This window comes from Triticum aestivum, chromosome 7B (genome assembly GCF_018294505.1).
Source record: "Triticum aestivum cultivar Chinese Spring chromosome 7B, IWGSC CS RefSeq v2.1, whole genome shotgun sequence".
NCBI lineage: Eukaryota > Viridiplantae > Streptophyta > Magnoliopsida > Poales > Poaceae > Triticum > Triticum aestivum.
The window spans coordinates 28,537,276-28,551,516 of NC_057813.1; the positions used below are offsets into that span (position 1 = coordinate 28,537,276).

General features: G+C 43.2%; 2 protein-coding genes across 4 annotated transcripts in view; both read right to left on the minus strand.

Annotated features, from left to right (window-relative positions):
- Positions 1–10,308: 10,308 nt before the first annotated feature.
- Positions 10,309–11,673, minus strand: LOC123159490 (glycine-rich protein 1). Of its 2 annotated transcripts, none has more exons than XM_044577327.1 (2): positions 11,190–11,673; positions 10,309–10,523 (listed from the first exon to the last, which is right to left on the minus strand). In XM_044577327.1, exons 1-2 carry the CDS (start codon positions 11,550–11,552, stop codon positions 10,485–10,487), a joined length of 402 nt encoding a protein of 133 aa, XP_044433262.1. In that variant the 5' UTR covers positions 11,553–11,673; the 3' UTR covers positions 10,309–10,484. The 2 variants fall into 2 exon arrangements, with proteins under 2 accessions (XP_044433262.1, XP_044433261.1); XM_044577326.1 differs by having other exon boundaries at positions 10,309–10,591; positions 11,190–11,669.
- A 732-nt stretch (positions 11,674–12,405) lies between these two features.
- The window catches only part of LOC123161819 (F-box protein At5g67140), a 5,227-nt gene continuing 3,391 nt past the window's right edge, over positions 12,406–14,241 (minus strand). For both annotated transcript variants that reach the window (XM_044579632.1, XM_044579631.1), the window contains exon 5: positions 12,406–12,909. In XM_044579632.1, coding sequence (XP_044435567.1) covers positions 12,709–12,909 — 201 coding nt within the window. In that variant the 3' untranslated portion in view covers positions 12,406–12,708. The remainder of the gene's footprint in view (positions 12,910–14,241) is intronic.

The following is a 14,241-nucleotide window of genomic DNA, read 5'->3' on the forward strand; positions in this document are numbered from 1 at the left end:
TTCTGACTTGATTTGAGGATAGCCCACACTCAAATCAAAGTTTTGAGAAGACAATAGATCCAACAACTGATCATGAGGACCAGTCGATGAAGATATCATCTTTCTTCAACGCACATATACAAAAGATATCCCTTTGAAATGAACTAAGTTAGGCAAAGCTTTTATCTTCCAACTCTCCAAGTTGTTGTTTAGCTCAACCAACTAGTCCAGGGACAACACAGAATCTTGGAAAATGGGTGGTTTACAAGAAACCAACTTGATCACGAGCTCAACATAGCGGTCAGGTGTCAACCTGGGAGTACTTCCGAGAAGATATTCAGAAAATTACGAACCACAGATATGTTATTAAGCCCGGGAATAATCCTGTTTTTCAGGCCAAGACGATATCATCAATTAAGCGAGGGATTGGCACAATCCTAACTCATTGATCGAAGTGTGCACCAGAAATATGGACTAGGTAGCACGATCAATCTTAGGATGATGATTCCATAACCAGCACGCTAAGAATGAGAGTATTGTCCATTAACTACCAAGCAAGACGGTTGCTAGGAGTATTGATTTCACACATCATGCTGCACTTGTCAGCGTTTCGGTTACAACAACACGGGGACCGAGGAGTGAATAATGATGGCGAGAAGTATCACTGCATCAAGAATTCATAAGAGGGTGTGCAATTCCCATGATATTCCTGATATAAAGATGGTAATACTTCAATGTAGAACAGACTAGAAGCTGGATTGCATCTTGATCTGCGGAACAGAACTGCTTTGACCCAATCCTGGAAATGGAAAAGGGTACTGGAGTTTGTTTCTCCTAGTCACTCTGGAATAGAATGGCTTGACGGACCACAAGAATAATAAGCATCGATGAACACGAATGCACGACTAGTCCTGACTATCAATTGATAGACAAGGCCAGAAAACAACTAAAGAGGGACAACTCAAAAGAACATATGATTTTCCGAGTTGTGGATGCATGGATTAGCATGTCGAACGAGTTCAACACATTTTTTCTGGATAACCCATGCAGAAAAGGTAGAACTGGCAGAGTAACAACATAGAATCAAGAACTCGTCAAGAGCACTCTGGTTGTGATCTTTCGGTTCAGCGAGGAACTTCTGTCAAAATGGTTCATGGTATTTGGAGGAAGGGAATACCACGGACCTCGAGGACTAATGCAAAGGTTACTAATATTCTAGAGGGACTAGCAACACTATCAACATGAAGTAAGTAGGGTGAATCTCGGGTTCAAGAACCCAGGAATAGAATGCCTACTAACTAAGTGGCATCACGGGATGCTTTCGAGAATGATGGCCAGGATCATCACACTAGGAACACAAAACATGGCTAGATTACTAGGTGACTCCCTAAGACATGTAGGGTCATAACAATAACTCCAATATATATGTCGAGGAGATAGAGTACTTCAACTCACTGATTAGTGTGGTTGAACTAGCCCAAAGTAACTTCGGAACGGTGGGAAGGGATTTACAAATGCATCAGACTATTTAGAAACCTGGGGTGACTCGGACAGCATAACGGCTTTAAAAACTCAAAAGATTTGAGACATCCTGCAAAAATGGTGGCATAACCACTCAATCATCATAATATCAAGGTTCTGAGATCAACTATGAACATACAGAAGATAGTAGGAGCTGAACTCAAGCTTAGAACCATCAATCCTATAGGTCTACGGATTAGTAACATGTGATCCTGATAAAAGGAAGAGTAAGCCTAGTTCTTAACCCCGTAGGAAAGATAAGATGACTCAAATCAGAAGGCCATAAGATATAAGGAGTAAAAGAGCCTTACGTTCCATCCCACAATCAATTCCCTTATATAACTAAAGAATTTCTAGACTCAACTTCGGCCAGTTTGGCTTGGTAATCCTACAGGCAGTCAAGCTCTAATACCAAAGCTGTCAGGACCCCGATCCTAAGTCACACCGATCTAGCATGTAACACATCATATCACTTTGCGGCCTCACGCACGGTATTCCCATGGGTGCCACCTTACCTGGCTTGGGACCGTTTGCGCCTTTTGGCTCACGTATATGATAGTGCCGCTAGCATCCATATGATGAAGAACCCGGGCTGACATGGTAGTCGTGAACCCAAAGTGGCACTAACTTACAGGGACAGGCATACATGACCCAACAACGAACGTGTCGGTCATCAGCGAGTGAATCCAGGCTGTAGCGACTGGGCTAGCAGGACTCTGGTAAACCGGGCTGTAGCAGGCTAACAGGACTCCGGTAGACACCGCGTGACATTTCCCCGAAGGGACAGACACAGGAACGAAGAAGGACACATGCCAGCCAGCCTAAGTGTTCCGGAGCAGTAGCAAGCTACCAAGGCTCAGTGGAAGCACTAGGAGACATTTTCCGGTAAGAGAGGCTACCAAGGATAAACAACTAGATAGTCAGATCCCACACATGTCAAGCATTTCAAATCATACACACAATATGCTCGATATGTGCAAATACAACACGGCATCACAACATAACTCTACGACACAAAGTATTTATTCAATAGGCTCCGAGGAGCAAGATATTACAAACATGAGTCTCATGACCCAACATTCAGAGCATACAAGTCAAAGCACAAGCGGAGGCTTAACATGTCTGAGTACAGACATCTACAAATGAAATAGGCTGAGAAGCCTGACTATCTACCAAATCCTGTTGAGGGCACAAGATCACAGCTGAGGTAACAAGCTAAACGTCGAAGTCCACTCGGAACTACTAGCCAGACTGAAGTCTCTCTGTAAAAACATAAATTAAGAAACATGAGTACAAATGTATGCAGCAAGACTTACATCAGATCTAACTACATATGCATCATTATCAACAAAGGGGGTGGTGCGGTTTAACTGCAGCAAGCCAGCTTTGACTCGGTGGCTATCCTGAACTACGACTGCAAGTAACTCTTTTGAGGTGGCGCACACGTGTCCACATATTCACCATATCAATACACCACTATGGATCCGCTCCCGTCTCCCTACAAGAACGCCATCCATAGCACTCACGCTTATCTTGCGTATTTTAGAGTATCCACTTTCACTTGTCTATGAACTGTATAGGCAACCCAGAAGTCCTTTACCGCGGACACGGCTATTCGAATAGATAATGTTAACCCTGCAGGGGTGTACTTGTTCACACACGCTCTCACCATGTACCGCCGTTTACACGACATGTACTCGGCAACCTTCAAGTGGAAGCCTAGCGAGGGTGTCGGCCACGACCTGACTAACCACACAAGTCTCTCGTCCAGGTTTATCGCCTATTCGGGTTCCATCCGCAAGGAGATCCGGTCGGGGTGTCGCTCACGGCCCCAAACGATGTGTGCAGGGTTCCCAAGCCCACCTCGACGGGTGGATGTATGCTTGGTACACCGTGCCATGGTGCCTAGTCTGTCCCAAGCCCACCTGTACCGGGTGCCACTTGGTAGACTACTAACACTACCTACAAACACCAGAAACTAGTTGCAACTCCTGGACAGAGATCGAGTTGATTAATAAGTCGAGAGAGTCAATTAAGGATCCCAATGTGTGGTAGTAGCTGTTCATGGATCACAAACATAGGACCCAGTTCCTGAGGACGGTTTCAATGAGACAACCCACCATGTACTCCTACATGGCCTCTCACCGCTACCTTTACCAAATCGTGTTCACACACTTAGCTCACACATAGTAGGACATGTTCACACACCTCCAATTCATCCCTGATGAATCAGACCTGACACAACTCTAAGCAATAGCAGGCATGACAAACAAGCATGAACGAGTAGGCACATCAGGGCTCAAACAACTCCTACTCATGCTAGTGGGTTTCATCTATTTACTGTCGCAATGACAGGTCATGCAGAGGATAAGGGGTTCAACTACCGCAGCACGTAACAGTTGAATCGTGGTTGTCCTAATGCAGTAAAAGAGAGCAGAGCGAGGGAGTGGGTTTGTATCGGAATGAACAAGGTGGTTTTGCTTACCTGGCACTTCTGAAGATAGTATAGCTCTTCATCGGTGTCATCAAACTCATCGTCGGAACACGTCTATCGAGAGGGAACAACCACCGGCAACAGAGAAAGAACACAATCAATGCAATGCACAATATGATGCATGCTCATGACATGGTAATATGAGTGTGTTGGCCTAATGCAACTACAACCAGATGGGTTTGAGTTATTTTGAACCTAAGGTTCAAGTTCAAACTCAAACTATGAATTAATTAAGTGCATTATCATGTTTTGATATAAACAGCAGGTTTAAGTTGTTCCAACATGCATGAAACTAGTGCAGATGGATAGATTGGATTTTTCTGATCATTTTTCGTATATAAATTATTTAATTCTGAGTTACGGTTGAATTTATATGAATTTTAGAAGTTATACTATTTTCTGGAATTTCTGAATAAGAATAAATCCAGAAAAACCTATTACTGCATCAGCATTGCGTCATGCTGACCTTAGCGGGTCAACTGGACTGCCCCTGGTCAAACCTGACCAGTGGGTCCCACTGGTCAGTGTCACGGTGCTAGCTAGAGTCACTGACGTATGGGCCCAGTCAATGGCAACGTGAGCTTCGTCAAAGCTGACGTGTGGGGCCGCTCTGGTTTAGTTAATCCTAAGCAGAAATAAAACTGGGGTTAATTAGGGCGTGGGGCCCAGGTGCCAGTGAGCTAGGAGGGTTAACTAACTGCGTCATTAGCACTAACTAATCTACCACGTCACCTGATTAACTCCTGCGATAACCGGAGCACGGCGGCGATGCCCGTCCGGCCAACTCCGGCACTGGGAGGATGCGCGGCTGGTCTCATTGGAACGGCCGCGACGCAGCGCGTCCAGCGGTGGCTGCAGCTGCGGCTGGGGTGGCCGGTAGCGGCAACTGCGGCGAGCGAGGCGACGGCCGAAGCTCGGCCTCGAGCGGCTAGGGGGCTACGGTGCGGCTACGGACGAGCTACTAGGTGCGTTCGGCTCCTGGGAGCGAGGTGAGGAAGATGACGCATTCAGGCGCAAGCTGCAGCGTCCGTAGCAGCAGCGGCGACAAGGTCAGCGGCGGCCGGAGTTCGGCTTAGCACGGGCGAGGCGCTGCGCTTGGCTGACGAGCGAGCTAAGCGGCAGGGCGGATTCCTGGGAGCTCCAGGAGCACGCTGGTGCCACTAGACCAAGCGGAGGTGCTCAGGAGTGAGGACCTCATCGGCCATGGCGGACGGCGGCTCTCGGTACTCGCGGGCGGTGGCTAGCGCACATATTAGAGCACGGGGAGTGAGGGGGAAGACGGAGGAGCTCACTGGGGTTCTAAAGGAGGACTCGGCGGGCTTGGGGAGGCATCATGGACGACGGACGGGCGTCAGCGATCTTCGGCGACAGAGGAGGAAGAAGACGAGGTAGCCGGCGATGCGGGCGTCCGGCGTCGCGTGTCTCCTCATAGATGATGAAGACGACCCTGCGGTTCTCCTGGGTGGGTCGGCGAGGCGGGGGCAGCTTGGTGGGCACGGCTATGGCGAGCGGCGGCGACAGCGGCACTCGGGGAAGAGAGGGGGAGGGAGCCAGAGGAGGGGATGAGCATGGGGAGAGTGAGAGAGCATCGAGGGGGCCGCGTGGCGTCGTCTAGGCGCTCCGGGGAGGATCCAGGCAGGCAGGGAGGGAGGAGGTGGCCTGTGCGTGGCTAGCAGGCGGCGAGCACGCGCCCCTGTCTTTCTGTACAAGGAGGAAGACGACACGGGGGGAAGTGGCTGCTGGGCTGGGCTGTTGCGGGGCTGGCTCTGGTGGGCTGACTCTGGTGGGCCGCACAGGTAAGTCCAGGTGAGCCCTTTCTCTCTCTTTTCTATTTTTGTTTCTGTTTTCTAATTTTGCAGTTTGTTTTTGATCCAGTTTTAAAAACCAAATCAGTTTTATAAATCTTGAAAATATTCATGAGCACTTTCTGAATTATTTCAGTGTCTCACAAATAATTCCAACATTATTTGAGCATTTAAATTTTTTATAGTGTTTAAATGCCCAAAGTCAAATACAATATGATTTAATTCAAAAATCCAGAAATGACCTAGAAATATGTTCATCATTTTTGGCAGAGGTTTTTACCTTTATCAGAAATGATGAACATTTCCAAAGGGCATTTTGGGTTCATTGAAAATATTTCATTGTGATCCTAGTTGGATTTCATTTGGTGCTAGGGTTTGAACATTCCCATTTCAAGTTTAGGCAAAATTTAAACATGATGCACACATGAAACTAACCTAGTGCATTGCCAGAAGCTAGGGATGTGACAGGATGCTATTTGTTCTAAATATATGCTTTGAGTGTTAGCAATCATGTAAGACTATATGATAGTTGAGTATGTGAAATTTGCTAAATCAAAGCTCTTACATAGACCCTTCCTGAAAATAAGATATATTGCGATTGTTTGGTGACTGAAAGTATAGTTTGTTAGTTTTCAAGAAACTTTATGGTCTATACTTTAAAATGTGAATAGCTTGTTACTTGATCATGAGAAGTTTTATGAGATGAGCTACTATTTATGATATATAATGATGCTAGAAAAATTGTTTGGAACTATCATTGATTAAATTTATGCACTATGCTAGCATCACACTTCATAAATTATTTCTTTTATCATTTACCTACTCGAGGACGGGCAAGAATTAAGCTTGGAGATGCTGATACGTCTCCAACGTATCTATAATTTATGAAGTATTCATGCCATGTTTACAACAATTTTATATGGTTTTGGTATGATTTTATTAGAACTAACCCGCACTGATGTTGTTTTCAGCAGAACTACCGAGGTGTCTTTTTTGTGCAGAAATAAAAGTTCTCATAATGGGCTGAAAATTTATGGTGATTTTTTATAGACCAAAAGAGACCCCCGAAGCACAAGAGCCGGGCCAGAAAATGGACGAGGGAGCCACAAGTGTAGGGCGCTCCCGGCTTGTGGGCACCTCGGGCACCCCCTTGACGTGAGACCAACGCTAAAAATTCTTATAAATACCCAAACCTCTGAAAAGAACCCTAGATCAGAAGTTCCGCCGTCGCAAGCCTCTGTAGCCACAAAACATCAATCTAGGCCTTCTCCGGCACCCTATCGGAGGGGGCCATTATCACCGGAGGCCATGGAGGAGGAAGACAGAGGGGGCCATCATCACCATGGAGGCCAAGGACCAAAGGGAGAACTTCTCCCCATCTAGGGGGGAGGCCATGGATGAAGAAGCACAAGGGGGAGACTCTCCCCCCCCCCCTCTCTTTCTTGGTGTCATCGGAGTGCCGCCGAGGGAACCATCACCGCGGTGATCGTCTTCATCAACATCACCATCTTCGTCACCTTCCTCATCTCTTTTAAGCGGTCCACTCTCCCGCACCTCGCTGTAATCCCCTACTTGAACATGGTGCTTTATGTCACATATTATGATCCAATGATGTGTTGCCATCCTATGATCTTTTTAGTGGATTTCTTTTGTCTTTTGGGTTGGTTGATGATCTAGATTGGTTTGAGTTGTATGTGTTTATTTGGTGTTGTCCTATATGGTGCCTTCCATGCCGCGCAAACGTGAAGGATTCCCGTTGTAGGTGTTGCAATACGTTCATGATTCGCTTATAGTGGGTTGCTAGAGTGACAAAAGCTTAAACCTGAGTAAGAGTGCTGTTGCGTATGGGATAAAGGGGACTTAATACTTTAATACTATGATTGAGTTTTACATTAATGATCTTTAATAGTTGCGGATGCTTGCTAGAGTTCCAATCATAAGTGCATATGATCCAAGTAGAGAAAGTATGTTAGCTTATGCCTCTCCCTCATATAAAATTGCAATAACGATTACCGATCTTGTTGCCTAGGATAATTCCGCACACCGATCCATCTTTATTCCACACTCACTATTTAAAATATATAGTAATTTATTCTAACTTTATGTTAACACCATCTATTTCTATATAATAGCTCTCCGATATCATGCAAAGCTATTCTCTTTATACCCACAACGTAGGTTTATTTCTCTTTTCTAGATGGAAGCAAATGTTCGGTGTACGTAGAGTCATATCTGTGGCAGATAGGACTTGAAGAATATTCATTTTACATTTAGCTCCTTGTGGGTTCGACAGTCCATACTTATCACTTCCAACTTTGGAAATTGCTACAATGATTCCTTGCACTTGGGGATTATCGGTGTGAATAGATCCAAAATGAGTTAAAAATAATTATTTCGACATATTTATATTTAACTTTCTTTAGAACATATGGAAGAGTTGTATTATATCAGTAAAGAAATAAGATTACACATCAAATACACCACGCCCGTTACATCATGAAAGACAATGCAGTTCAAGAGAGACCATGACTCTTACACCGATAACAAATGAACAACCTAAACATAATCATGACTCTTATATCGTTGAAGATAGCACAACCGAAACAACATCAATACTTAAAAATAACACACAAACAGAGGACACAGCCAACTCGTAACCAAACTGGTAGTCATAGCTATTTTTTACTTTGTTATAACTTATCTATTCACCTAATGCATGACATATATTATTTTTTGGTACACCTGTTTAAATAGTACTTTAGGGATATCTATTTGAATAATAATTAAACCACACTATAGTAATACATATTTGTCATATTCTAATATTTATCCATACATATGCATTTCTTATGCTAAACTAAGAAAATTGTAATAGTATTTTTTCTTAGTTCGGTGGGCTCCTTAAGAAATATATTGTTACAATTTTCTCCAAATATGGGAAAACCAAAAGTACCACATCACTTCGCAAACTAATTTATGCATTTTGATTGTACTATTACAATTGTGTTTAGCTGTCATTATCAATAGTAATCTTAAATATCTACAAACTTGGTACATTGTTCTGGAGTGTACGAACCTAACTGAAGAACTCCATATAATTATTTGGAGTGTAATAATATCAAGTTTAGTTTAACTAATTAAAGATTTAAAAAATGTTTGATTGTCTGACGGCTCCGACATGGACCCACCTCCTATCGTTGACTCCTACAGCTGCGCCGGCGACCGGAAGGGCAAAGGGCCGGCGAGGAAGTGGTGAAGATCCGTCTTAATTTCAAGTTTTTAGATGTAGTTTGAATTTGTTTGCCATATTATGTGTATTATGTGAGCTTTGGCTATCTTTTGATGATCCGGCTGTGATCTTTTGATAAACCGATTGTATATTTGTATGTCCGCTCATGATCTACGTACTTCTATCAACGTTGCATGTTTAATATGAATATAGGGGACGGAATATTATATACGTGGGTGCGGAGTCACGGATATAGGGAGTGCCCGGTCAGTGCCTGCAGACGCGCCCAGGTGCATCGGCGGGCGTTTGAGGGGCTGGATTTGCCAAGTTTGGCTATAGATGCTCTAAATGTCCCTCCAAAGAGCCCTTGAAACCTGCATAGAACCAGGTTTGACAAATTCACATTGGTAAAATTATTAGTACAACAAAGTGTGGTGGCCTTCCTCTCTAGGCAGCTTATGGCCTATGCACTACGGTGCGTAATATAAGCTTCGTGTAATTGACCTTTGGTTTTCGGGCTTCGGCCTGCTTTGAAATATATAAGGTAGAAAATGATCTATCATTCATTTCGAAGAACAAAAAAGCATGGTTGCCTCCGAGTTCAGATTAACTCGTTCAATTTTTTTGTTAGCACAACAAAGTACGTTGCCTCAATCAGTTTAGCTCTTCCAGTTTTAACATTTTTTGACATAAATAAACAAGTTTTTAGTGAACATGGGAAAACTGAAAACGATTACGATTTTTTAGGCCTGCAGAATGAATCGTTCCGTTTGACATATATTGTCAAGAGAATTCCTTATTTAACGCTGGCTTTAATTTTTTTTGCCCTGTTTGACACTGGAAAACTTTTTTCCTTATCTAACACCAATTCTAAAAGTTGTTCCCTTTGTGACACTTTGATCTATTTTGAGTACTAACGGTGTTAAGTGACATATGAAAAGACGATTTTACCCCTGATATAACATGTGACCAAAAACTATTCACATGACTAAATAAGTAATAAATTTTTCCTGTTTGGCAGAACCTCCCTGTAAACATGAAGAAAAAATTCCACATTTCAGATTTTAATTATTTCAAAATTTAATTCAAAAGATTGGGCTGAACCTTCCCACTAATTTGACGCCACACAGTTCACATATACATAATTCAACGCAGAATATTCAAATTTGACGATGGCATGAGACATAAATATTGTGGTTCACATCCAAGTACATATATATGACTAGCAACCTATCCAGGTTCACATATATGAGTCCAAGTCCGACCATACATCATATATATGAGCAACACAAAAATGACTCATCATATACAACTTCACATACATAATCCAAGTCCATACATACATGCCATGAGTAGCACAAAAGTGACTTTAGAATCACATACATGAGTGCAAGTCCACCCAACATGACATGAGCAGCACCAAGAACATGTGTTGTCCGTATTTCTAATTCCAGCGTTAGAATATTTTGGCATTTGGGAACTTGGAGTTCTCCAGCTGCACAGAACAGCAAGCAGGACTAAAAATGATATGGCCACCTGAGAGATTACAACCAAGCATAGGCACTACAAATAGCAATAAGAATAAAATCATATAAGTAATTAACTTTGAAGAACAAATAAATAGAATAATAAGAGGTCTAGTGTTAGGAATTAAGAAGTAACCGATGCAACGAATGGGGAACGATTAATAATGGGATCCGTTATGATTTGATTCTGGACAATGCATCGGTTAGTGAGCACACACAAAATGAATCTAGCCATGTATACATTCAAAACCATGCTAAGTCATACCGTCGTACCAACAGTAAGCCGTGAGGATGACAAATGACAAGAACATGCATCTTATTTTCTAGAACAAGGACAGATATCTTCAATGTATCGAATTATTGATACTTTGCTATGTCATCTGAGCAAAGCTCCAGGGAAACTTAGTTTTCAATATTAAAGCTATAACTGAACATTTGCTATGGCGAACTAAAACAAATATGCATGATTGGATTTGAAGCCTGCAAGGGTAGGTTTTACTCAATTTCTTAAAGCCACGAATTGCTAGTACAAATTATGTTCAAACGCTATATATCTAAATACAGTACATGGAATGAACTGTTCCAGAAATTGAATATGTCAGCAGTAGTGCTAAGGGAAGGAGGCCGAGATATACCACTTTCCAGGATTCATCACTGTTGGAGTGCCAACCGAGCCGTGCTGCCGAGGCCGACCCAGCAGTGCCCTGGCCGGAGTCTCCAGCCACCCCGGCGGCCGAGCCCCCAGTCACTGCTGCGCCCTGGCCTGATCCCGCTGCAACCGACCCACCGCCACCTGCAGAAGCTGCGCCATTGCCACCGTCAGCCGCGCACTCACCCGCCCCCTCCACAGCCGCAGCCGCGCCCTGGCCCAAGCCCGCCGTAGCCTCGCCGTCGCCATCAGTCACCAGCGCTGGATCCACAGCCACGCCAAGGCCTGACATGTCCGCCGCGCCCTGGCCGTCTTCCGCGGCCGTCTCCATCCACTGCATCGCCTCCATCCATAGCCCTAAGCCGCCGCCGCCGCCGCCGCGCTAGGGTTGGGGAGAAAGGGGATGAGAAGAGATCGTCGAGTCGGGCCTCGGCAGAGAAGAGAGAAGTTCGGCCTTTGTTTTTCCTTTTTCTAATTTTTATTATGAACAGGGGTAAAAAAGGATCCTCAAAAAAAAAATTGAACAGGGGTAATTTTGTCCAACTGCAAAGAACTGACATTGGTCAATGCAGATTTTAACGGTGTCTCCTAACAGAACTGACGGAAGTGTTAAAAAGGGCAAAAAATGTACACTTGGTGTTATATATAAGAAAGAAATTTCTTTCCAGTGTTAAATAGGGAACCAACATTTAAAACAGTGTTATATAAGGAATTTTCTCTATATTGTCTCACTCCTTGACCTTCTCCAGCCATGGCGTCAGAGCAAATCAACCGATGAAACTCTGTTCCTGCAGCTATTGGCAGTTATAACATGTGAGTGAAATGCACGGTCCGTCCATTAACTTGAATTAAAAGCATAAATTAGGCCACAAACTCGAAATCTGCACAGATTAGGCCACGGACTGGATTATGAGCACAATTTAGGCCAAAACACGCTTCGCCCAGCCTCATCCTGCGCACGTGGCTGTCACCTCAGCTCAGCCTGGACCGCACCTCCAACACTTAGCTACCTGTTTGGTTGGGTTTGCGTCCTTGTCTCACAGGTTGGCATATGGTTCCTAAGACGTTTCCATCTTGACATGGTCCAAGTGAGAAACTCTAGCATCAATTCCTCAAGCAATGCTAATCAGTGAATAAACAAACAGCAAAAAGACCCAAAAGATAACATTGAGATCCCTGTCCCTAGTCCACCGGCATGAACATCACAGTCAAAGGAACTTATTGTCAAATTGATCTCACAAATGAACTGAAAATGAATCTGTAACTGTACAACATCCAACTTTTTGAACAGTCCGGATGCATAGTTTTGCAGAGTATGTCTGCCTTACACTTTTATTCTTTACAACATGTATGTACAAGTCAACATATGCACAACACTGTCAACACATCAACACAACCTGAATCAAGAACAGCATAAAACACTTGATTCTCACCTTTTCTTTCAATAGTAATTTCCATGGAGCGATGGACTGCTGTATATAGCAGCGGTGTCTTTCTTTTTTCTTTCAAGCGACCTGCACGTCGGCGTTGAGGATCTGCGGAATGGACCTGATCCGCAGGGCTGGGCTGATGGACTTCAGGCCCGCGAAGCTCTCCGGCGACACCCGCATCCCGCCAACGTTGATGCACTCCAGTTCCGGGCACTTGTTCACGAGTGCTACTAGTCCGGCCTCTGTCACGTGGCGGCAGCTCCACAGTATGATGCTCTGCAAAAAATAGTCCATGTAAAATACGGATGAAAATGGAGGGGAAAGAAATGAAACTGAATACTGCCATATTTGTTTTACATTTTCTTGGCGAAAGCAGAAACAATATGAAAATTCCGCGAATGAAGCAGATACTGCTGATCAAATAAAGCGTGAACACGAACACGACATTGAGAGTTCATTGAATTTTTAAAATAGAACCCTGAGCCATACAGAAAATAATATCAAACCAACAAACTTGTTCGGTTATACACCAATGAAGGGGTAACGAGGTGTCTCGACAAGCAGGCACGGAGGATGGGAGTAGGAGCCGTCTAGTGAGAGTCTGAGGGCCTGCTTGGATGATGCCCACGGGAGCCCTGCCAAAATGGTGGCGTGCCAATTTTTTGGCCATCGAATTCGCCGCCAAGTTCTCAGCCACCACGCGGACGCCAGAATCACCGCAGGTCGCAGCAGGTGACCAAAATATTGGCTTGGATTCTAAAATTTGGTTGCAATCCAAACGCCAGCCCAACCCATCGGTCAACGCCAAAAAATTGGCAGGGCAGCCGTGGGCACTCAACCAAACAGGCCCTGAGAGCGAGGAGGATCACATAAGCATTAGTTTTTTTTTTTGGAGAATTAGGTTGGGCCAACAGTGTACATGGGCTAGGCTCGAGTGGGCTACATTCACAAATAATAAGCAAAAATTTCATCTATAATGGAAACCTTCTGCGTTTTTAGCATTGATCCATACTTTGTAGTGGGGGTAATCTAAATGTGTAATCTATTGTTGTAATAGATTACAACAATTATGTAGTAATCTATTGTTTTAATTACGTACCTAGAAAATTTGAGCTTTCTGCCATCATGGAAGTTGATCACATGATTTTTTGTTAAGCCTTTTATAATTTGGGTGACATAATTTAATTTATTTTTACATTTTGTACTACATAATTTGAAACAATATCTTGTTTCATTGAAAATTAAAAATGTTCAGTTTAAATATTGATTTACATAGTTATAATATTTTTTTCTTATTAATTTATTGATAACATTCTTTTAAATTTAATAAATTGTTTGTACAAAATTGTCACTTGAATTCACTAGATAATGAAATATATACGTTACATTTTATGTTATTAAATTACTTAAACTCATGAACTATTGAAACAAAATATTCCACACATTATTAATATATATTTTTTTAAAAATATATATCAAAAACATAAATAATTTCCTAGAATTGGTCTAAATATATTTTTTCACTCATTTTCTGATGATCGATACTTTAATGAAATTATATTCGATTATTATCGTTTTCTCTTATTTATATGTGCATAATAAAAATGT

What these genes read in the sequence shown, in the direction of transcription:
- LOC123159490 (XM_044577326.1), bottom strand. Translation starts at nt 11,552, where the DNA reads ATGGAGGCGATGCAGTGGATGGAGACGGCCGCGGAAGACGGCCAGGGC. An exon ending in GTGATGAATCCTGGAAAGTG is followed by an intron (nt 10,592 to 11,189) that starts GTATATCTCGGC and finishes TGCTATTTGTAG; the next exon opens with TGCCTATGCTTGGTTGTAAT.